The 25,151-nt window shown below is 37.5% G+C and overlaps 1 protein-coding gene across 12 annotated transcripts in view; it reads right to left on the bottom strand.

The window, feature by feature from the left end:
* Positions 1–78: 78 nt before the first annotated feature.
* The window catches only part of LOC114239568 (uncharacterized), a 69,203-nt gene continuing 44,130 nt past the window's right edge, over positions 79–25,151 (bottom strand). For 3 of the 12 annotated variants that reach the window (XM_089739926.1, XM_089739927.1, XM_089739928.1), the window contains 11 exons: positions 24,503–24,595; positions 20,833–20,983; positions 18,564–18,675; positions 16,509–16,869; positions 15,955–16,085; positions 15,383–15,591; positions 14,600–14,725; positions 9,652–9,834; positions 7,655–7,885; positions 6,759–6,836; positions 79–4,013 (listed from right to left, as the gene is read on the bottom strand). In XM_089739926.1, coding sequence (XP_089596052.1) covers positions 3,607–4,013; positions 6,759–6,836; positions 7,655–7,885; positions 9,652–9,834; positions 14,600–14,725; positions 15,383–15,591; positions 15,955–16,085; positions 16,509–16,869; positions 18,564–18,675; positions 20,833–20,983; positions 24,503–24,595 — 2,082 coding nt within the window. In that variant the 3' untranslated portion in view covers positions 79–3,606. Of the gene's footprint in view, positions 4,014–6,538; positions 6,837–7,654; positions 7,886–9,651; positions 9,835–14,599; positions 14,726–15,382; positions 15,592–15,954; positions 16,086–16,508; positions 16,870–18,563; positions 18,676–20,832; positions 20,984–24,502; positions 24,596–25,151 lie in introns of those variants that run through there. The other 9 variants (XM_089739929.1, XM_089739930.1, XM_089739931.1 and 6 more) reach the window with 6 other exon arrangements.

Below are 25,151 nucleotides of genomic sequence, written 5' to 3'. Positions count from 1 at the left end.
TTTAAGAGTCATCACCGCACATTTTGCCTGTGCCCGCGATTGAGTCTAAAGTCGAATACGGATATTAAAACAACAAAATATTTTCCAATGTTTATTTAGTGTTCATTTCGATAACAACTGAAAACGGAGAACGCTAGTACAAATCCGTAGCAAAGCTAAAAATTTATTTTAGATACATTTTGTTACCTATCGTTTCTCTACGCTACACTGGACAGGGCCTGCTTGTTTTTGTGCGCAGAAAATAATAAGAGGAACTTGAATGAAATATATATGGTACATTTAAATGATTTGATCATATTATTGTGTCTGTCGTTGTTAATATACTCGGCTGGGTTATGTGTAGGTATTTAAATAATACAAAATTTTACCAAACGAGAAAAATGATTTCATCTTCATAAAATGAGCAATGCAGTCGAAGTCAATTGAATAAGCATTATTAAGGATAGCTCAAACACCACCGGTTAGATTTTGAGTAAGTTTCGAGTGAGCTCTCTAATGAAAAAGAATTACCAAAGACGGTTCATCGAGACAAAAGTAAAATGCATTCAAATTGATAAAGCTCCCCTCTTTTTTTAAGTTTGTTCAAAAATAAACAGGTTAGTAGCCCGCGGTGTTTTTTTTTATGAATGAAGGTTTATTGGAGTCCTAGAGGCCTTTCCAGTTTCACCAGGACTGGTGGGCGAGCAAAAGCTCAGCCAGGAGGGGTGGGGTTTGCTAACAGCTGCCCGAGCGCCTCCAGAGGAGACCTAACAACTCAAGAGCAACTGCTTCGCGAATGAATCCACTACCACTACCGGTGTATTACCGCCCGCGTTCACAAAGCCTGTTGCTATAGACTTTCTAGGGTGTTTGTAATATGACGTCATTAAATATAGTGCGTTCTCTCTCTAGTATTAAACTAAAACTCATTTCATTGTTTGAACTGAAAGATTTTAATTATGATATGGTGGAACTGCTTCTATGCGACCAACCTCAACACGCAGATGTTGAAGGTGGTGGTGGAATACATAACGGATCATTTGACTGCATGAAAATTATTAACACGAGAACAGTTTGTTCTAAAGTTTTATGGAGTTTTTAAAAAAAATGAATAATTTTAGTTTAGATCGATATATTTCCAAATTTCGACAATGTATTAACCACTGCAGACACATTAATATGTTCCAATTAAATTTTTTAAGAGTTTAAGCCAATACATTTTATCAGAATAACATTACGGTGAACATTTAATTTAAAAAAAAAACGCAACATTGAAATTGAGAAATACTTTCTAATATTTATTACACAAAAAAAAACCGAAGAAAAAAAAACACATATTTCGAATATCATATTCTACTTCAAAGAGTTTTTCATCTAATTACCCTGTCTACAGAATCCCAAAATCATATTAAGTACTTATATCTTGACAATTTCCAAATTTATTTAAATGTACATGTCTAAATATCAAGGTGTCTTCAAGGTCGACTTAATTATTGAACTAGGAAGTAGATAGACACGCTATCTGGACCGATCTTCAACAAAAGTAGTTTTGTAATTCGATTACTAGGTAGTACTCAAAATTGGGTTAAGTGGCGAAAAAAATCACAAGCTAACCTTAAAGAATCCATAACAAATTAATTATACAGTCAAATCTTGTCATTTCCGAATTAAAAAAACAGCTTTTATCACAATATATATTGTTCAAAATTCTGTACAAGACATCGAGTGTATCTCCTGTGTAACGTGTATATATTAATATGTACACGGGTTGATATTGAAGTTTAAATTCAATCAAGACAAGAACAAAATCAAAATTTAGTTTACAAGAGAACAAAAATAAAGTTTCCAACATATAATACGTAAAACGAACAAGTAAACTAATCAAAGTTTAATGGAAACGAAAACAACAATTTATTTTATTAAAAGTCAGATCGTTTGAAGCATTTTTCCCTGATTCGTTTTATTAAGTTATCGTCCGGAGTTAACTTCCAATCGAAGGTTCTAGGGTCCTCTTCATTGTCTTGTGATTGCGATTCGAATAGATCACTAGAATGGTGTCGAACTTTATCTGGCTTACGTTGCCTCCGGATGCGTATTTCGTCACTGTCTTCTTTTATTTGAGGCTGCTTCCAGACGTGCTCATTGGCTCTCTTCACAGTATTTGGCGGTGAAAAATAAGAGAAAAACGGACTAGAAGCGTTGTTTTTGTATTTTTTTTCTTCGTTGTTCGTTTCAAGGAATGAAAAAGTATAATCAGCATCTATGACTTGTTCACGAACGTAAGAGGTTATGTGATGGCGTTTTATCGAAGAATTGTCGACTTGTTGTGATGGTACTAGCTTTGTTTGCGATTTTTTAACGAACATAATGTAATTGTAGTATCTTTCAACGTTTTCGGCGCATTTGTAACAGATCGTATTAAACGAATCTGTTTCCTCGATGACTATTTTCAGACAAACTAAAATTTTTTCCACCATGTTAGTTCTGCGACAGTAACTTCCGTATAATGAAACGTTAAATTCGGTTTCGGATAGACATAAACGGCATGATTTGAATGATATCTCCATGTTTAATTTAACACTAAACAATCTATGAATCACTGTTTTCAGATTTACTTTGGCGCCAAAAATGACATTTATTGAAGGGTTGACAGCCGCAATGTGCTTGGTTAACAGCGTTCGATTTTTGTTTAATTTTGAATTGGCCAAAGCTTAATCATTAAATATGTGTTTGCTAAATTAAAAATAACTCCGTCGTAAAAATCTACGTTGGACGGCTTTTCATTATTTTATGTATACTTTGCAGCTTGCCATTAGTACAATTACGTAAGGTATTTTTAGTCGGATTACGTTTTTTAGTTTTATGAACAGTTTCTGTTGCTGGACTTACAACGTAAATTGTTTGGAATCATTTGCTATAATGAAAAAAATAATCTTAGCAGCATCTATGAAATTGGGGCTACATCTCGTAAGCTTAAAATCATATTCACACATTAATATTATAACATGTAAATTAAGTTACTATAATTTACGGATGCTAAATCCATAACACCATTACATAATGACCTTATTGTTAACATAACAAAAACGTAAACATTCTGCTTAAGTTAAATATGGTGAGTGGCAACACAGACTACAGGTATACAAACTGATTCGATAAACTAAACGATTGAAGACAAAAATAAATTAATCTCGTTTAGGAATAATTATTGTTGGCGACTTTAAAATTAAGATATATCAACACCAAACTACACGGCTATATTATGATTTTCGACTTTCTACTATCACAAGCCACCACACTCCTATCATATAGACAGTGATCGTCACAATAATAAATTACAAATAAATATACATATAAATACGGTAGTCGTTAAAAAGCGAAGCTTTTCATGTTTCAGGTTATAAACACTGCAATTTAAATTTTCCTACTTTCCTTGTACTTTGTAACTGTAAATTCATATGTTTTACCTTTGCAATGCTATTACAGAATGAATTGTCGTACAACTTTTGCTAAATTCATACAATACTTTTATGTGTTACATCATAATTAATAATGTAGTTTGTAATAATAATAATACCAAAGCCAAAACATATTCATTTACAGTTAAAAGTTATTCTAGAATCCTGACTAAACGTTGTCTTCCTCTTTTTTGCCCCAGAATTTGTCGAACCTTGTGCGAGCGCGCTCTAGCACCTCTGCAGCAGTAAGACCTCCTCCTGCAGTTGGTGTTTCATTCACAACGGTGGTGTCGACCACTCCCGGCGCTACCTGAGTTGCCTCAGTAGGTTTCTTAATCACTTCTTTCTCTTTAATTGGCTCTTGCGTTGGAGTCTCGGGGGTCAGTTCGTTGCTTGTCATCCCATTGAAGCCGTTGACCTTGTTCATGTCTAGGGTCTTGGTTTCGTCAATGGGAGTGAGGCTGACGGGTGTGGTTGGGGTCTTATCGGTGCGTTTGCTAAGGCTAGTCGGCGACTCACTTTTCAACTTCAACGATCGTATCGGAGACATCTGCTGGTGATAGATCGGAGCGATTTCTGTAACATCATTGACAGTTCGTAACTTTTATATTCCTAACGATTTGAATGTTCAAGGAGTTTCATATAAAATTGAAATTTTGATATATATATATATATGTTCCATATATTAGCGACATTGTAATGCGACCGTTGTTGTTAATATGAACCTTTCTATTTGAAACTCCCGTGCAACATTTAAAGCACATTTATTCTGCTAACTGCTTCTAATTATGCCAATCTATAGCAGAAAGCCTATGATTGTTGTATTGGACTACTTTGGTTAAGCTTCGGGGAAATACAAAGTTTTATTTTGATTGCCCTCGTAGGCAGACGAGCTATGGCCCAATATGGCTTTCATAATGCCAGAGGCAGAGCCAAGCCGCTGCCTACCGCTAAATTAAACTGCCTATTGCCTAACTCAATGAAATACCTATTCTGCAATAGACATAGAATTCCTTTATCACTTTCTAAAAGATAAGTCTTTAAATAATTGATCACTAAATACATCAAAATATTATCAGTTCCAGACCAAAAACATGATGAAAAATTATCTAAACTATAAACTTTTCATTGATAACTTAACAGACAGTAGTGATTCTAGTTTCGTTTTTCTATCACAAGCCACCTCTAAACGAATTTTCTAAGCAGTTCGTTCCATTTCTCATGCTGAACTCTTACCTAAGAAGTCGGAAATTTTCTAACACATTTATCATGCAAGCGACTTTATTAGAACAAATGGATGAACGTGGAAGTCCGTAAAATTTATTATTAGTTTATTAATTTACCCCTTTGTAATATTTATAAATTTTTTACTTAACAGCGTGATACCTAGGAACAATTAATTACAATTGAGGGTTGTTAAGAAGGCTGAAATTTATTTGATTGTTCAATAGTAAGCATCAACTGAAGGTAACGCACTGCTTTCCTAGAGAAGTGGTGCCGTGACTTATAGTCGAAATCAGTTTTATGATCCCAATAGTTGATATGGCAATATCGCCATGATGCTGAATAGTCTTGCTTAGATGGGTGGACGAGCTCACAATCCACCTGATGTTAAGTGGTTGCTGGAGGCCATAGATATCTACAAAGTAAATGTGCCACCCAAATTGAGATATAAACTCTAAGGTCTCAGTATAGTTAGACTCGAAAAAAAACCTTCTCCGGTCGATAATTTGTTTTCGGGACGGGATTGCCAATAGAACGAGCAGTTCTGTACGTTAAGCAGACAATCAATTAGATGGTATACAGGCCGAATTAATTTGAAATCATTGCTGTTTGCTATCCAAAGCATTTGACTATTATCTGGTTTATTAAAATATTTTCTTCTTGTCTTTCATCGCACTATGTGGGTTCGGCGCACCAAGTCTATAGTACGACATTTCTCTATTCTCCGCCTTCTGCTCTTTCACACAGTAGCCTTTATAACTATTGGAAAATATAAAAATTGTAAATATACTGGTGACATATCGTATAGTATTTTCGCATGGAAGAACGATGCCATTCTACAGTACCGCAGCAGTAGCATGTGACGTTTGCGACAGAAGTAATGCTCGATAGGTAGAGTGCGACAGAGATAGCGCTCTACAAAACCGAAGTTAGTCCAGTGTCTCTTTCCAAATGTCGAAGTGTAACATTTAATGTCGGGTACTGTACGTATTTGTACTGCGAAGTGATTCGAGCATTTCGACAACTAGGATAGCTGTTTTATAGCTGACATTAATTTTTCAAGGGGGGCAGTGGTATTTATGATATTCATGGATTCCATTAAGCAGTTAAGACTAGAAGGACTAGCAGCATCTGTCTATGTAGTGAGAACGACAACCCAAAATTTTGCGTGCTGTTACTTGCATTGCTAAAGTTCGCAAAAGCCAAAGTGAACGGCTCCGTTACAGGTTCTTGCTCTGCTGTTTTGGTTGGGCACCACAACGTTTGGCTGGCTGAATACGACTCACACAAAACTTAATCAAGCTATTTGTATAGTTTCAATGAAATCCTACCAATCAACAAACCACTCGGTCTCCCCGCTTGGACTCATAACAGAGCGAAGATATATCGCATTGTCAAACTAAAATATTTTTTCGAACGCTAAAAAACTAAACGCCAGCGACAGAACTTAGATTATCAGCAAACGGTATCGGAGCTTAGTGTGTCCAATCAAATATGTGGGACGAGTTTATCTGTTTTGGCTATAGCTTGTTAAATAACTAAGTAACGGCACGATTTCTCTAAGGCACCACAATTTTTTAGTTATCAAATTATGTGTCATTTATGGTATTCTCGAAATATGGTATCCCAGAAATATATCATCACAGGAGAATTTTATTACTATTAGAACACAGTGAAAACTTTTCAAATAGCACCCCGTTTTGCGTTAGAAGACATCATGCATTGTGAACGATCGTAAATGACATGAATAGAAACGATAAGAATCAAAGTGCGCACAGTGATAGTGTATGCAAACATCGAAACAGACACACACAGACAAGTGTATACATACGTGGTCGTCGCTTCAGCAGAGTACGGACAAAATAAATAAAAGCATCTTTTAGTTAATTGATTAACACAATTTAATCATGAACTAGTCAATAATTATAATAATATAAAAACAGATTATATAATTTTTTTTCCGTGTCGGGTCGTGTGTCGTGCTTATGTGGAAGCGATCTTTATAAGAGTTTCCTTATAGAGGTCGCTGTCCCATGACGCTATGTCACACTGATAGTGTATGGCCGATGGTCTAGGCGGTGGCTGTGTTCGTCGTACCTGCCGGCTTCACGATGACACCCTCTTCGGCTATGGAGCCACTCTTAAACTCAGAGCTAGGGCGCTTAATGCTCTCATCTGAAATATGGTGAGCGTTTGTATGATCTGTGGCGTCGTGGTGCGATGAATTACGTTCTATGTCTACGGAAACGTTCAGAAATTGTATTTTTGACATTTGACGTTTTCAAAATTCAAATATTTCAGTAGACAGAGATTTTTTAAACGGGACAATGTAAAAATAAATCTTACAAAAATATGAAAACGAATGTTAAAAAAAAGTATGATTCAAAATCTCAATGCGTAGTCTCGAGTATTATTTCTGTAACTAACAATGCACATGACAAATCCGTGTTCGTGTCAGTGTTGCAAGCTCTACGCTCCGTTACACTATTGTGGGGTGTCTCAAAGAAAACGTCTCATGAGTTTTAATGAGTCAAGTGTCAGTGGCATGACGGTGTGACGGCTTGTTTAGCTCTATCTATCCTATTTACTGCTTTACAATTCACAAATCTTGGGTTAGTGGTATTTTAAAAGAGTATCTCATTCTTAAGTTGATATAGCGGTCATCAAATAACCCGTTTTAGACAAGGAAGGAAAAAAAGGACCGGCTATTGAATAAGATACTCATTGTACAGGACTTGTTTCATGAAACCGATTTTACGAATTTGTGTTGAATTTTTAAATAGAAATCTAACACATATTTCTGCTTCATAGATTATCTATACTAAAAAAGTCATGAGTACAAAGAAGATAATTTTTAATATTAATTACCTTTTTTTTATTCGGTAGCTTACAAACATTAAAGATGAGTAGGAGGACAATAAAAATTTCGTAACATCAGTTTCAGTTTAAAAAAAGTATAACTCGAAAAAAAAAAACTCACGACTAAAACCTACCTACATTACCGATAAATTTACGCGGCTCACCGTTTTTAACGTTTTGCGTCACCGTAAACGTTTTCCCGGTGTCCAGAGGCACTGTCCAGTTGACCGGATCCGGGGAGCGCATGTTCATCTGCTCCGGGGATTTGACCCGGGTCGGTTCAGGCGGAGACTTGACCACGGGCGAATCGTCGAAGAAATGGTCTTTAGCGACCGAAGCGCTGCGGTGCGATGGTATTTCGTCATCTAAAAAATGAGATTCAATCTAAGATCAATTACCGTAAAGCACGATGCTCTGGACATGTGTTCAGTGTACTTTTGCTCCTGGATGATCATAACGGTGTCTCTTGGAAAGAATTGCTTAAAACAAAACCAAAAAAAAAAATAGATCCGGAAAAAACCAAAAGCCTTTAACGGCACATGCAAATTAAAATTTCTAAGAAGTAGATACATCTAGTAATCGTGCATAGACACATAGTACACAAATTATTATATTTTGACGGAATCTGACAACGATTTTCACTTTTAATGAGTTCGCGATATTTCGACTGTTTTTTTTTATGAAGGAAGGATTACTGGCGGCCCCATATTTACCAGGACAGATGGGCCACAGCCAGTAGGGGTGGGATTAGCTAACAGCCGCCAGAGTACCTCCGAAGGAGATGCAACAACTTAAGGGCAGCTGCTTCGCGAATGCATCTACTATCGGATCGGAATCGCGACCCGCTGAGCAAATCCGGGGAGAAACTCAGCGGGCTGTTTCAGCAAGCACCAAGATCACGGATAGACTGAAGACTGCGGGTAGGATGTTAGCAGCAAACAAAAATTTCTACCCTCTTTTTAATCCATTTCTGGGTGTTACCACTGCAACTCGATGATTAGTCGTGACATACCATTACTTTAAAAACATAAATCGAGAAACATATCGCGAACCCGCAGTAGTGAAAATCGTGGTAATAACGCCTTAAACAATAATGTGCATAATGTAGATAACCACATATACCATTTAGCTAAACGAACACATTTCTATACTAAAATACACATTAAAAACACATGTATTTCCGATATAAGATCATTAGAAGCTGACTTCAATACAGACGTAAAAATACTGAAACATTCATATTAACAATATGTTTGTTGCACATTGTCATCAGATTGCATTAGAGAAAACTGTAATATCATTCATTTATATAAAGAAATCGACACTATTACCATTGAATTTTGTTTTATATTTAAATCGGATCGCTGTGTCAAATAAAATATATACTTTGTTGCCTTTTATATTAGTATCCAGTATTGATTTATATTTCTGTATATACTATTATTGATTGAAATTTATCAGCAAATGCTAGGATTTAATCGGTAATTTCATTAATTGACAATATAAACACATAAGAATTGCAGTTACGCAAATAACACACATATACGTTTTGTAACTATAGGGCGGTGTGCAATGTGACACACAGACAGCACGGACGTACAATCACACGGACGTGTGTAGCGAAAATGCGATGTTCGGTGCGTGCTCCGGCGGTGTGACCTGGCGTTGCGTAGACGCACTGATGCCAAAAAAAAAAATCCTATTAAAATCAATAACAAAATTTTTCGATTTTGAGACGTAAATTGTTTGTGCGGAAGGATTTTTTTCGTTTGAAATATAATCATAATAATAATTTCTCAATATTTTGTCGTCCCTTTCAATAGTTAGATCAATATGTTATGCTTAACAATCACTCTTATTAGTGAATGATACTATCATTGAGAATCAGAGATTTGTTTCAGAAATCGTATGACTCTCACTTCAACTGTAACATATTATATATACACAATACAATTGAAAGGGACAGCAAATAATAATAAAAAAAATATACACATCGACACTGAAGCCACATTAGGCCGTACTGTACAGATCGCCAATCCATAATCTTAAGCCCAAACTAATAAAGCTCTATCACTGAATACTCCAACAACACAGCGCGTCGACGCAACATTACAGTCACCTTTTTACGCACCCAATTTTATGCCGATTTTAGAGACGCTCCGGCTGCGGCGGCCTCTGTCCGAGGCGCTCAGGTCACCGTTAGCCTTGGCCTCGGCCCCATCAGCCCCAATTTTTCCTGAAGGCGCTGATGGTGAACGCCCACCCCTTGTCGTCGACCTAACTCTATCACTACTCCCCTTATTCAACGGCAAACCTACAAGAAATTTATTCACTACTAACTTTCTGGCTGCTGAGAGCGTGGCTCAAAAGACAAAGTGTTATGTCGACATTTATGTAAAAAAAAAATGGTATACATGATCAAAGTTAATTAAATATTTTTTTCAATGAGACATTTAAAAATCATAGTATACGAGCCACTATCTCAAAATCTGGCCAATAGGGAAGGAACAAGCAACAAGCAGGAAGACAACATTAATTAAATATATATTTATAAATTTCACTATATCTATTTGAAATCTAGACAACCAGTTCAACGTAAACTTTTAAGGAAGACAGATAAAACACACATATAAGAAAAGAAAATATTTATAATCATTCCATTCTAATAAAAATAAATCCTTTATAAATCTTTTATAAAATAAATTCTCGTATTGTTATTTTAAATTATTACAATATGTGTCGATAACACAGATTTGGAATTTGGAACAATACGATTTTTAGGCTGGTATGACTTTGAAAACTCCACAGTAGGTAAAGGAATAATTTATGTAAATATATTTAATGAAATATTGAATAGTAAATTAAATATTTGTTTTTTTTTAGGTATTGCACAGATGGAAGACCGAGATAACGATCCAACTGGTGTAAAGTGATCAAGTTGTATTGTATACTTAATGGCGGTCCAAATTTTTAAGATCGGAACGAAATAAGATTGCTTTGCTGCAGAAACAGGTAGGGTGGTGGTGCCTACTCGAGTGTGGTTCCAATACCCGGCATTAGAACTAAAGAAATAGGTTATTTACTAAGTAAAATATCACCTCAACTTTGAGTAGCTAATACTTTATATTGGTTTATTATAAAATAGAACTTCATTGCGTTCATTCATAGCGGCTTTTGGCCCTCAAACGTAAACTATTCCATTTATGGTCGATCTTATAGTTTGACAATACTACTTTTAAGTTTAACAAGGCAAAAATACGTCAGAAAAACTAGTGGAAACATTTAAAAAGACGCTCGCTCGATTGACGATTGACGCCATTTGCAGTTGGGTTCAGTGAACCTTTCGTCACGCGTCACTTTGTTTTTTAACAATCAATTTTTTTTGTTTTTTGTCGTTTAGCCCATAAAATTAGATACATTATTTGGATGAAATAAGACGCTCTATTTATGTTTGTTACGTAAAAAGTAAGTGTAGACGCACAAAAATGTACTCTTATTTCATTAAATGTAGTTTAAAAATGTATATAATTTGTAGTAAATAAAATGCAAAGTCGTTGTCGCTTGTGTAGTCATTAAATGTTAATTTAGTTAATTTCACAACTCTTTTTGCACGAATGCGGATAAACTGATTTATAAAGGTCATATAATTACATTTCATGTTTTTATAACTAAGTAGGTAGTAAAAGAGTTTATTAGAACTGATATTTTATAAAATGACGACTTCTTTTTTAAAATTCGTGAATAGCTTGCATTCTGTTCTTTTAGCCAAACCTTCTTTACGTACTTTTTTGTGTGTTTTTGTGTGTACTATCGATGAAGAAATGAATTGGATTTGATTTATCTGAAATTGGTTATGAGATGAGAATTTATATAAAACGAGCTGACATGAGATGAATTTGAGTGAATGCACCTTATATAGTTGACGCAAATACATGCCCGCTGACGATAAAACAATATATTTCAGCTTCGTAGATTGTAACTACATACTATTACAACTTTACCGGTGGTAGGACCTCTTGTGAGTCCGCGCGGGTAGGTACCTCTCCTATTTCTGCCGTGAAGCAGTAATGCGTTTCGGTTTGAAGGGTGGGGCAGCCGTTGTAACTATACTGAAACCTTAGAACTCATTTCTCAAGGTGGGTGGCGCATTTACGTTGTAGATGTCTATGTGCTCCAGTAAGCACTTAACACCAGGTGGGCTGTGAGCTCGTCCACCCATCTAAGCAATAAAAAAAAATACTTTGTAGATGTCTATGGGCTCCAGTAACCACTTAACACTTTTAGCGGTAGGCAGCGGCTTGGCTCTGCCCCTGGCATTGCTGAAGTCTATGGGCGACGGTAACCACTCACCATCAGGTGGGCCGTGCGCTCGTCTGCCTCCAATGGACTGTGAGCTCGTCCACTCAACTAAGGAATTAAAAAAAACTACATATTATTACAATCAATTTAATAGGCTGAACGTTTCGATTTTTAAATTAAAACTAATGCTGCAAAGCTCTTTTAAATAATTACTATTTATTTTTATGTCTTTAGCTTAGAATTGGCTTTATGCAATCATGGCCTATAGGAATAGTCGCGTCTTTAAGACACTTTAATCACGTCTCTGGCTGGTTACTTTTACTTCCATTATTCTTTATTTATCTTTTTTCATTATGGCAACCGGTTTCTTGCGTTGCCATTGTTGGTAGCCCTGAGTTTATTAAATCTCAGCCTCAATCAAATTAATCTTTTAAATGAGAAATTTGGAATAAAATAAAATTGATTTATCTGAATCCTTTAATCAGTTGGGCTGAATGAAATGAAATGAATTAAAACTAGATGAGATGAAATGAAATAAAATAATGTCCCAATGAATTTTACCACGCCTTAGTGGATTTTTCGGAATAACTCGAGTCCGTTAATCCGTCCTGTGTCTTTATTTTATTTATCCACACGAACAACTAAACCAACGGTCGGAGAACTTTTTTAATTATTACCCCGAAATATTGTTGCGTAAGTTGATACGAGGGCTGCACTAAAAGTATCGGGAATGGAATATTTCCACTGTTCCTGTCATATTAAAACCTTTTTAATTGAAAACTCCTTGGTTTTAAAAATCGAATACCATTTATTTATTTAAAAAAAGATTCTCGGTTTTGTCACGAGGTTTTGTCAAACTTGTTTAGTCGTTGAGAAAATGGAATTGACTCGAGAAAATTCAAGAGCGATGATTTATTATGACTTTCGAAGTGGTTTAACACAAAAACAGTGTGTTGACCGGATGATTTCTGCATTTGGTGATGAAACTCCATCCAAAACCACAATTTATCGCTGGTTTGCTGAGTTTCAACGTGGACGTATCAAGCTCAGTGATGATCCCCGTCCAGGTCGTCCAAAAACTGCAGTCACCCAAGAAAACGTTGATGCTGTGCGTAAGCTGATTGAGGAAGATCGATATGTGACATACCGCGAAATTCAGGCAACTTTAGACATTGGCATGAGTCAAATACAAATAATCTTGCATGAACAATTAGGTGTAAAAAAGTTGTTTTCCCGATGGATACCGCATTCGCTCTGTGAAGAGCAAAAAGCGGCTCGCGTTACTTGGTGCGTCAGAACTCTCGAAAGATTCCACGCAGGATCCTCAAATGCTGTATACAACATTGTATCAGGTGTCGAATCCTGGATATACGCGTACGAACCAAAAAACCAGTCACGAGTTTGGGTGTTCGAAAATGAGTTAAAGCCAACAAAAATTGTTCGTTCACGGAGTGTTGCAAAAAAACGGCCATGTTACGACTATTCCTCTTGAGGGACAAAGAACGGTTAATGCAGAATGGTATGCTAGCATTTGTTTGCCATTTGTTTGTCGTTTCTGAACTCCGTAAAGAGAACTGCAACCGCCGCATCATCCTCCATCACGACAATGCGAGTTCTCACACCGCGCACAGAACAAAAGAGTTTTTAGAGCAAGAAAACATAGAATTATTAGACCATCCGCCGTACAGCCCGACCTAAGCCCTAATGATTTCTATACTTTCCCTAAAATAAAGAATAAATTGCGTGGACAGAGATTTTCATCACCTGAAGAAGCTGTGGACGCCTACAAAACGGCCATTTTGGAGACCCCGACTTCGGAATGGAATGGTTGCTTCAATGATTGGTTCCATCGTATGGAAAAATGTGTCAAATTTCGCGGAGAATACTTCGAAAAGCAATAAATACATTTTTAAATAGTAATGTTGTGTCACTTCGTTAATTCCCGAAATTTTCAGTGCCGCCTAGGTATTACCCCATGGCGAAGAACAAAAAAAACGAAATTGCTTCTTTTTAGCATCTTTCTTAATAAAACCCCCATGATAATTTTGAAAAGAAAACAATAACTAAAAATTTAACGATTGTAAAAAAGTTTCACTTTTTACTCACAAAAGTTTCATTTTTACCCCCCAAAATGTCATTTTACCCCATTTGGGGTAATTTGCTCCAGTTCCCCGACCGCTGAACTAAACGGTTAATAAGCCACCATTATACCACGTCTAAGCCTAAATAAACATTCGTTAGTTCCTCGTGTTCCCGCCAAAAATTCTTCTAGCCCTGAAGGTGCCAGAAACGCATAAAGACTCAGCGACATGAATACTGTGTCTTCACACAACATTAATAACATTACGAACATCAAAGCGTTTACAGCTAATTCAATCATGGTTGCGCGTGTGCTAGAGGTTTTTATCGTTGCTACAGACGGGCAAACGAAATTCAAGGACAAATTAGCTTTCAGCTATGAAAGCCGCTACTTACTTCGAGATATGAGGTCGGGGTTTTCATTTATTTATGTGTTTATTACTAGAGTGTTATCTGCCGCTTCGTGCGAGTGGTTAAGGCAAAGTGTTTGTCTAGTCTCCCGTGGTAATGTTTTTTCGGAACAAAAGGTACATTATTCCTTAGGCCAAGACGGCTTTTGGCTTGTAATTGCGATTAAAGAGTATCCTGCCTTTTAACCCTTAAATCGTGACAAAGATAAACTCTGTATGGTGCTATTTACCCAAGCGGGTTTAAAGTAATAACAGTAGTCTTCTGGAAGATATTGTTAATCGTGTACATACCGCTCGGTTTGATGGGTCGCGCGTCGTGTCCGTTGGGCGCGTGCTTGAGATGCGCGGGGGCGGGGTCCGCGGAGCGGGGGCGGCGCCGCGGCGACTTGAACGCCGAATTCTCACCGGTCTTTACTCCTGAAGGATATCACTTAAATACGTACGCTTCTTAACATTGAGACCGCTTTTGTTACAAGCCTCGATCCATTAACGGTTTTAGGTACCTCAAGCACCGGTCACCGTTCGCGCCGAACCCGTCGCTTGCGGCGAAGGGGTCGACGAGTAAATTAACCCATAGACAGCAGCTTTTGTAGGCAGCGGCTTGGCTCTGCCCCTGGCATTGTTGAAGTTCATGGGCGACGATAACCACTTACCATCAGGTGGGCCGTATGCTCGTCTGCCTACAAGGGCAATAAAAAAGATAAAAAAGACACAACCCACAGAATTTCTCGCTGGATATTCTCAGTGGGTCGCGTTTCCGACCCGGTGGTAGATTCTGAGAGCACTGCTCCTGCTTGGGCCTATGTTAGCAACACTCCCGGTTTGAGCCCTGTGAGCTCACGTACACGTTAGTGTGAAGCTGAAATAGCTCAAGGCTATCAGCATAGGTAGGAAAAAGAAAAAAAGGAAAAAAAGTTACAAGAGACGGATTACAAGTTTACGAGACTAGCCTATGGGGTGTTGGTGGCCATACTTGAGATTTGAGGACGAAGCTAGTGTGTCTGAAGTTTTCTGAAGATTGTCCTTCATTATTCGAACGGCAGTGTATTTCAAAGACCCTTTTAAGTAACGTACCATCTAAAGCAGCACCCTCATCGAAACTGTGTCCCTGTAACTTCTTCCTTTGCTTCTGGGGCGAGGTCTTGTGAGGGGAACGCTCCAGGGCCTTCGTTTCCTGAAGTTTTGCGTGGATCGACTGATGGGGCGCCGACCGGAAAGATCTAAACTTCTTAGGGGATTGGTTCTTGGACTCTTTGCCGTCTTTTTCGTCTCGAGGCAGCACCCTGAAGAGTATTGGTGCGAGTTCAATACATATTCGGTATTGGATTTTCAATTATTAATCAAAAATTATTGACAGAATTTATTATTATACTTTACTATGCAGAAGCCCTCAGCGCCGTCCGTTTATCAAAGATTAGGTGGTATGTTTGTTATTTTAATATGGCCGCTAGGGGTTATGATGTGCTTAACTACTGCTTGCGATGGCTTTATTTGCTATTCAAGCCATTCTCGCTTAGTACCAGCTTTTGCCAACTATACTTATGATAAAATGGATCCGCTCCAAGGGACACACGAGTATTGTATACAGATTTAACTGAACTTTAGAGCTGGATGTGACTTGGCATACCATTATGTGCATCACTTACTTGTGATTGGTGGAAGCGAGTGATAATGCCGACAGCGATGATCTGCGGGACACTTGGTACCACAGCTCGATTTGCTTATTGTAAAGCTGAGTGAGGTGTTCTGGCGCCAGTTCCGTGCCCCAGCCGCGGTACTGTCGATCAATGCCTACTTTCAGTATGGTTCAAGCATGACTATGTTTGTGGTCCGACTTTGTAAGTTCAACCAATTAAAGTAATTGGTTCATAACGTAACACGAGCGCCATAATTTTAGTAGAATAACAGAAGAGTTTCATAAACGAACAATGACGATTAGCTTTAACATGGAAACATCATAAGATTTCCAATGTGGGAATGAGAGCGCATTGTTCTCCTAGCTTGGAAATTGTATGAACATTGTTTTACGTTCAGAGCGAGGTGAATTAATTTACGGCTATCGTCTTTTTGGTAATGACTATAATTCATTGTGAATTTTAAACCGAACCTTTGTAAATGTTTTATTTACATAAAAAAAAATGCTAATTTAGAAATAATTCTATGCTATCTTCATAAATTTAGGAAGGATTATGGCGCAGACCTTGTACTCGCCGGCACGCTTGCGCAAGTCCAGAACCTCCCTGTACCAAGAGTCGCCTTGCGCCAGCCCCAGGGGTTGCAGACCGGCCGCCCGCAATGTACTGGCACTGTCCTCCACACCCCCACCCTGACCCCCCTCCCCAGAACCCTGATTCTCCCCCAGCATCCTCTCGCTCGCCTCCTCATTCGACTTCCCTTTACCCCTGCATTTTGTAAATTTCCCTTTAGACGCCTCATACACGTATTGAGAGAACGGTCTAAATTTCTTTTTGTACTCGCTTTTGTAACGTTTCCTATTATCTTTGGAACGATCCTCCCCGTTGGATATGAGGGCCGATAGCGCGTTACGGAACGTCGATTTTCTGGAAAATTCCATTTAAGTCTTAGACGGTTGGAGTTGTTGTCTGCGATGATGATGCGGCAACAGAAACGACTCGCGCCGAGCCGGATTAGTACAGACATGCTTCAAATAATTTTCAAGCTCGCAATGGTGAGGGTTAAGATGTTTCAATTAAGAAGAGTCTAGAAGGACCGACAGAACAGATAGTGTGGGCTCACGCCCTGTGACGTCAATCATTTCGGTGTTCAAGTGTGGTGATACATCGACATACAAAATCTAATCAAAACATTTTTGGACGTTCACACCAACAGTGCAGGACATTGAACATTAATTAAAAAAAATATTCTATTTAGCTTTCATTCCGTACTAGTTAATTTCGACTAATCTACTCCGCCTAGACTAGACACCGCCACCGCCACCGTGAGGAGATTTGAAAATGTTAAGCAAATATCAAAAACGAAATTTAGACTCAGTTCTGCTTCTTTTATTACTTGTTTTTTTTTAAAAGTCGAGGGCAGAACATGAACGTAAAGAGAACCTAGACAACATTTTGCTCCGTGATAATATTGATCTTCCTAAGAACGAGAATGTTGCAATGAAAACTAAATAGTTCTTAAACTGATCATATTATGGACCAATACATAAGAAAAAGTTAGTGAAAAGATAATAAAGAAAAGGTATTGATGGGTAAGTTTTAAATTCAAAAGTAACATGCTTAAAACGATAATAAAAGTGAAATTGTAACTAGTATTGTAACGTTTTAATGTCGACTGTTAAATTTCTGTAATGATGTAGTAGGAAGATAGTAATCTGTTTGTAATTTAGGAAGGTTCATTTCGTTACCCTATTTCGTTTTACCACAAGGTTCTTTTTACGTTCAACAAAAAACAAAAGCTGAACACATTTATAGAAAGCCATGTAGCAATACATTTCGCTCAAGATATTTCTTCACCTGTAAAAGTTACGAAATTATTTATCTCACAATGTTTAATATATTTCAAAACATTATTTACAGTTAATTGTTTGTATGTTGCACAACATCCGGCTTTTAACGGATTTTACATATTCGTGTTTAGTGTCATGATAATCACGTGTTATGTATCTGTTAGTTCATGTTTATGAGGTTAGCTGAAATGGATAGATGTAAGTGACTGTCCCCTGTTTTTTTAATTTGTGCCGTATTCCCTTGCAAAAAAGCTGCTTTAGCTAAAGCAAAGCTCAGTGACAGTGCATTTCATGTGATTTTATTTAAGCTCTGTCGTTCGACATGTATAGACTGTTTCTTATGTACAATGTCACCAAATTAATACACATTAACCTTGATAATTATAATATACATATTACTATACTTTATATGTAAATAAATAAATTTTAACGCATGCTAAAATATATTAAGGAACAAATGAAACAATCTATTAAATTAAACTAAGGTAATACAATTTGGAAGGCCTTTTAATGGATTTCGTGTTAAGCCAAAGCTGGACCAGTATATTTTTACAAACATATTGATTTCTATTGAAATTAAGCATGTATTTGTAGAAACATACTGAATTCATATAATTGGAATTAAAATTATACTTCATAAGTGACGACTCTATTTACACATTAATGAACAAATGTCTGGACTATGAGAAATCAATGTCATGTCATCTAAATATATCGACTTATGAAGTATATTTTTGATCGAAAATATAAATTCTTAAAGATTATTTTTACCTTTGGACCCCTGGTTTCTGGCCGTTCCACAAATAGTCTTCGATATATCGTTTATGGCCCTCGTCGTGGTCACCATCCACGTGGTTCATGAGAGGCTCAACCTCAACTGAACCTGAAGATAACCTTTCGTAAAGTCAAAGTCGACAAAATGATAATTTCATCTGTAGATATTATAGTTTAACTAGAGTGTAGTGTAACAATAGTGTATCGTTTGCAATTTGTATAAATGTTATGGTAACTTTTTTTGCCTGAATAATACATCAAAACAATTATCTATTTAGAATACTTTTATATAATAAGCTAGTGTAAGATAAACCTTGATGTAGTTGATTATATCATTTGTAGTAGCAATTAGCGAATTCGGGCAACCGCTCTTTTAGAAAATATTAGATTAGATCTTAATAATATAAGTCATCAAGTAAGATAAGTCTATCTGGTAATTAATTAGAACTAGGATGAGCAACACCCGGCCGAGAGCCGCTTAAGCGACCGGCCAAAAAAATTTTTAATTTAAATAGGCCCGTTGATTAAAAAGGTTGCTCACCTCTGAATTGAAACAATTGAAACAAACAAAATAAATCAAAACTTTGCGAGCCATATTATTATCACCTTGCGCAACAGGTATTAGTTTAATACCATCTGCAGCCATAGCTATATAGATATACTCACCTATTTTATTAGCTAGATTCATAATTTATAAGTTCTCACTCTAATTCCGGGTATCTTAGTATCATCCTGCCTATTTTTCCTACCAATGAAACATTCGATCTTGTGTCTCTGACATTAAGTCCTCCAATCTCAAGTTGGATACGGGTTACGTTATTGTGTTTATGTTTTGTAATGACCGGTCAACATTCGTTGTGCCCTGATCTGTTATTCTCATCTTGGCTATTGAAAACCGCTTCGATTGTCACAGTTCAATAACATTCTGTACACGGAACTAGTTTTTCAACAAAAAAATTATTTCAAAGGCTTTTTGTAAGTAAATTTCACGGTGTATTTGTGAAGTTTGCTTTCAACCGTCTACATTTAAATTGTGTTCTGATTATTTCTTTAAAAGAGCCGTCATTATTTTGATCTTTATTATGGAAACGAAAATGTCATCTTAAAAACAATAGATTACTTTAAATACCCTATTTTTTTCGGGTGGGCCTTAGGACATATACGGAATATGTGCTAAAACATTGCATAGCCTCTTTCCTGGTATCTTTAAAGCTTTTCCCAAAGAGGACAAATGTCTCAATTTGCGATCTGTCATAAAACGGCCTGGATTTTGTAAAATACTCCGCAGTGTTTTATATCTGTATCATTTTATGAGAGCCCGGCAATTGCCGTTATAAATAAAACAAGTAGTTCACCTATTATCATAATTAAAGCTTTAAGTGTACTAAGTAAAACAGTACGTTTCTATTTACATAGCTATTATCCAGATTGCCTGTTGCCTCCCTTAGGACCGCAGCCTCACCCAACTAATTTGAATATCTCAGAACTTCACGCCTGTATCGTGTAAACAATTCAAAGGCAGATCCGCAGCAGTCTCGCCTGTGCGGTTTGATGTGAAATTTTAATGACCGCGGGCGCCATTTGCGCGATGAATTTTAAGTTGGATGTGGTATGAATCGTGTTGTAGGAATCATGTAAATTCTTAGCATTTAATGTATACACCTCGCCGGTAGTGCCGGTATTCTATCGGATTGTCTATACAAGAGTGTCTGACACTTCCAGTTCAAGTTTGTAAGTTTTATGAGATCCTTTTCTCTTCTTCCTTCGTTTCTTCGTACGATTTTTTTTTTCTATTTTACAAAAAAGACTGAACTGAAGTCATCATCAGCCTTTATCTGCCCACTGCTGGACATAGGCCTTCCCCAATGCCTTCCACATAATGCGGTCCTCCGCCTTCCGCATCCAACGACTTCCCACCGTGCGCACTAAGTCGTCGGTCCACCTGGTTGGTGGTCGCCCCACGCTCCTGGTACCCATCCGTGGCCTCCATTCGAGGACTTTCCTCCCCCATCTGGCGTTGCTGGCTCGACAGATGTGACCGGCCCATTGCCACTTTAGCTTGCTAACTTTGAGAGCTATGTCGTCGACTTTGGTTCTCCGTCGAATTTCTTCGTTCCGGATTTTGTCCCTTAGAGAAATACCGAGCATAGCCCGCTGTGCGACTCTTAAGTTGTGGGCCAGCCCTGCCGTCAGTGTCCAGGTTTCCGCGCCGTAAGTCATCGCGGGGAGAACGCAATTGAAGTTGAAGTTTACAATTTTACTTTACCTTCAGCAGCCGCAGCCTTCTTCAGGGCCCCCATGGAGATGCTCTTCCTAGGTGTGGTATCGTCTTTGGGCCAAGCGAATTGGTTCCTGTACTCGGTGCTCACCATATCAGGCTCCTTAGCGACCACAACCTCGCCCAGAGCTGTGGTGGCCTGTCAACGTAAGATAATTTTAATAGGCATATAAAATCTATCTATATATATAAAAATTAATTGCTGTTCGTTAGTCTCGCTAAAACTCGAGAAAGGTTGGACCGATTTGGCTAATTTTGGTCTTGAATTATAATATTTGTAAAGGTCCAGAGAAGGTTTAAAAGGTAAATATAAAATAACAATTTTGTTATTGCTTTGATGTGTCCCCCGTCGGACAGATTCCTTTTGTTTTTTTAAGTGTATTTTATACAAAAGTTTAGGTCTTTTATTTATCGATTGAGGCACTACGAAGTCTGCCGGGTCAGCTAGTGTAATGTAATGTGTAGGTCCTGCTACTTGTAGTAAATAGTATGAGATAGCATCTCAACTTAAATTCGCTAAATTTAATTTTTATAATTATGGTTTCTATATTTAATATTAAGTTCAGTATTCGAAAATTATCAAAATCGGACGTGTGATGTTCAAATCGATGTTTATACAAACTGAGAGCTAAAAATACACGTACTCCGATGAAATCAGGTACTAAATTTGATATCACAATCACTAACATTCTCAAGGCAATATTGCTCTTACTGTTTCGTGATAGCTATTAAAATACATAACTGGTGTCGGCCGAACAATTACGTAGAATTTGTGAGAGCAATTATCATTTATCATTGTGGCTTCCGTGATTGAAAATTGCTTAATGCAGCTAGTGCGTCTGATATCTGCAAATGACCTCGTAGATATTAATACCACGGCGTACCACACGATTTGAGATTGAAGTCCCGTTGTGTAGATTTTTTTACTCCAAACAGAAATAAACGTTTGACTTAAAAATTTACCACTGACATTAGATTAATAAAAAAATTCGCGATCTTGCTGAAATTGCTGTGAACCGCACACGGAAAAACTTAAACACGACTGATTCATTAAGATAATTTCGATGATAACGATGGTTATTATTCGGATGACGTGTTTTTGTTAATGCATCAATACTAGGCTACACTAAAAGTATCGGGAATGGAATATTTCCACTGTTCCTGTCATATTAAAATCTTTTTAATTGAAAACTCCTTGGTTTTAAATATCGAATACCATTTATTTATTTAAAAAAAGATTCTCGGTCTTGTCACGAGGTTTTGTCAAACTTGTTTAGTCGTTGAGAAAATGGAATTGACTCGAGAAAATTCAAGAGCGATGATTTATTATGACTTTCGAAGTGGTTTAACACAAAAACAGTGTGTTGACCGGATGATTTCTGCATTTGGTGATGAAGCCCCATCCAAAACCACAATTTATCGCTGGTTTGCTGAGTTTCAACGTGGACGTGTCAAGCTCAGTGATGATCCTCGTCAAGGTCGTCCAAAAACTGCAGTCACCCAAGAAAACGTTGATGCTGTGCGTAAGCTGATTGAGGAAGATCGACATGTGATATACCGCGAAATTCAGGCAACTTTAGACATTGGCATGAGTCAAATACAAATAATCTTGCATGAACAATTAGGTGTAAAAAAGTTGTTTTCCCGATGGATACCGCATTCGCTCTGTGAAGAGCAAAAAGCGGCTCGCGTTACTTGGTGCGTCAGAGCTCTCGAAAGATTCCACGCAGGATCCTCAAATGCTGTATACAACATTGTATCAGGTGACGAATCCTGGATATACGCGTACGAACCCGAAACAAAAAACCAGTCACGAGTTTGGGTGTTCGAAAATGAGTTAAAGCCAACAAAAATTGTTCGTTCACGGAGTGTTGCAAAAAAAATGGTGGCCACGTTTGTCTCCAAAACCGGCCATGTTACGACTATTCCTCTTGAGGGACAAAGAACGGTTAATGCAGAATGGTATGCTAGCATTTGTTTGCCATTTGTTTGTCGTTTCTGAACTCCGTAAAGAGAACTGCAACCGCCGCATCATCCTCCATCACGACAATGCGAGTTCTCACACCGCGCACAGAACAAAAGAGTTTTTAGAGCAAGACAACATAGAATTATTAGACCATCCGCCGTACAGCCCCGACCTAAGCCCTAATGATTTCTATACTTTCCCTAAAATAAAGAATAAATTGCGTGGACAGAGATTTTCATCACCTGAAGAAGCTGTGGACACCTACAAAACGGCCATTTTGGAGACCCCAACTTCCGAATGGAATGCTTGCTTCAATGATTGGTTCTATCGTATGGAAAAATGTGTCAAATTTCGCGGAGAATACTTCGAAAAGCAATAAATACATTTTTAAATAGTAATGCTGTGTCACTTCGTTAATTCCAGAAATGTTCAGTGCCGCCCTCGTATAAGTATAATGCAGCAATGTTTTTAGTTGAAAATCGAATAAAAATTTCAACACTGCTTCACCATGTATGTACGTAATCTTGTGTAAGTACTGTACGTAATTTTGTTGGTATTAATTTTAACCGGTTGTCGAATAGAAAATGTTCTCGATGCGGGGAGTTTATCTTGTTTCATTTGCGTGATACTTACGGAAGTTAGTTATGAAAGGTACGCGTATGACTCTTTTGAGTATGTATATTGCAAATTGTATGCGAGTGTATGGAATTGAAATTTTTTTCTTCTTAAAAATTGAAAATAGACCTAGTAATAGACCTAATAGTAATAGACCTAATAGTAATAGACCTAGTAATAGACCTAGTAATAGACCTAGTAATAGACCTAGTAATAGACCTAGTAATAGACCTAGTAATAGACCTAATAGTAATAGACCTAGTAATAGACCTAGTAAAAGACCTAGTAATAGACCTGTTTCGTGCGTCGAAAGTAGCTCTAATTAGTTAGCTCGTCTAGGCTACCAGCGCGATTAGGTAGGAGAAAAAAATAGATTGCTTCGCAGGGGCATATACAGCATAAATTATATGTACACGCTTTTAAATTACCCTCTATCTATCAATGTAACGGAAAACTTCCACGTTTATTTTTATTTTTTTTATTTTTATTGCCCTTGTAGGCAGACGAGTTACCGTCGCCCATGGCAATGCTAGGCCGCTGCCTACTTTTTTCCCAAATTTCGAAAAATCCCGATTAAGACGACAATTTACGCACGCGTATCGATCAATAACGATTTAATAATCTTATCACGTTTACCTATTGTAATCATTGTCAAAAGATGGCTTAAATGCCTCCATTAATTTTGATACAGCAGCTCGGAATGTCAATCGCTTTGTAGCATAACATTTGCCTCTTTCGAACCGGACATAAGTAGTTTGCGTCAATTCACTCTTACGCGCGTACTTATGAAGATCTTTGAAACCTGATTGAAAAATTTTACGCATTGTTGTCTGTATGTTGCATCACTATATAGTATAAAACAAAGTCGCTTTCTCTGTCCCTATATCCCTATGTATGCTTAAATCTTTAAAACTACGCAACGGATTTTGATGCAGTTTTTTTTAATAGATAGAGTGGTTGAAGAGGAAGGTTTATATGTATAATAACAGCCATTAAATAGTGGAGAAATCAATAATAAATTACAGTTTCCGAAGCGAAGCGAGGGCGGGTCGCTAGTTCGTAATAAACAAATAATACCTTAGGTTCGACTGTATCAGTCCATCTTGGTTGTCGGGGCCCTTCAGACTTGCTACGGCGTCCAGCGCGATCATCGTCATTCCTTTGCGCGCTCTGTATACAATATTAAACAAATATTGATGGAGAATAAATTGTTTTTTTTTTATTGCTTAGTTGGGTGGACGAGCTCACAGCCCACCTGGTGTTAGGTGGTTACTAGAGCCTATAAACACCCACAACGTAAATGCGCCACCCACCTTGAGATATAAGTTCTAAAGTCTCAAGTAAGTTACAACGGCTGCCCCACCCTTCAAACCGAAACGCATTACTGCTTCACGGCAGAAATAGGCAGGGTGGTGGTACCCACCCGCGCGGACTCACAAGAGGTCTTACCACCAGTAAAAATTTTGCATTTGTAACGCTTGAATATGGAGACGGTGAATTAAATTCAACGTATTTGCTCTAGATTTGTTGATGCTTTAGTGCGAAACAGGGTCTGGTACGCCTCTATAACTCCCTTGTGGTGGATAAAGAACGATTAGGCTGATCCGTCGTGTGGAGGTCGTAACTTCAATGTGATTTAATGTAGGAAAGAGATGAATGTATGCAAAGAAAGTGGACATCTTGATTTTTGTCCGTGCATGCGCTGTTTGCAAACCATTCGAATTTA

Source organism: Bombyx mandarina, chromosome A1 (genome assembly GCF_030267445.1).
Source record: "Bombyx mandarina strain Sakado chromosome A1, ASM3026744v2".
Lineage (NCBI taxonomy): Eukaryota > Metazoa > Arthropoda > Insecta > Lepidoptera > Bombycidae > Bombyx > Bombyx mandarina.
This window is presented reverse-complemented; position numbering and strand designations above follow the sequence as displayed.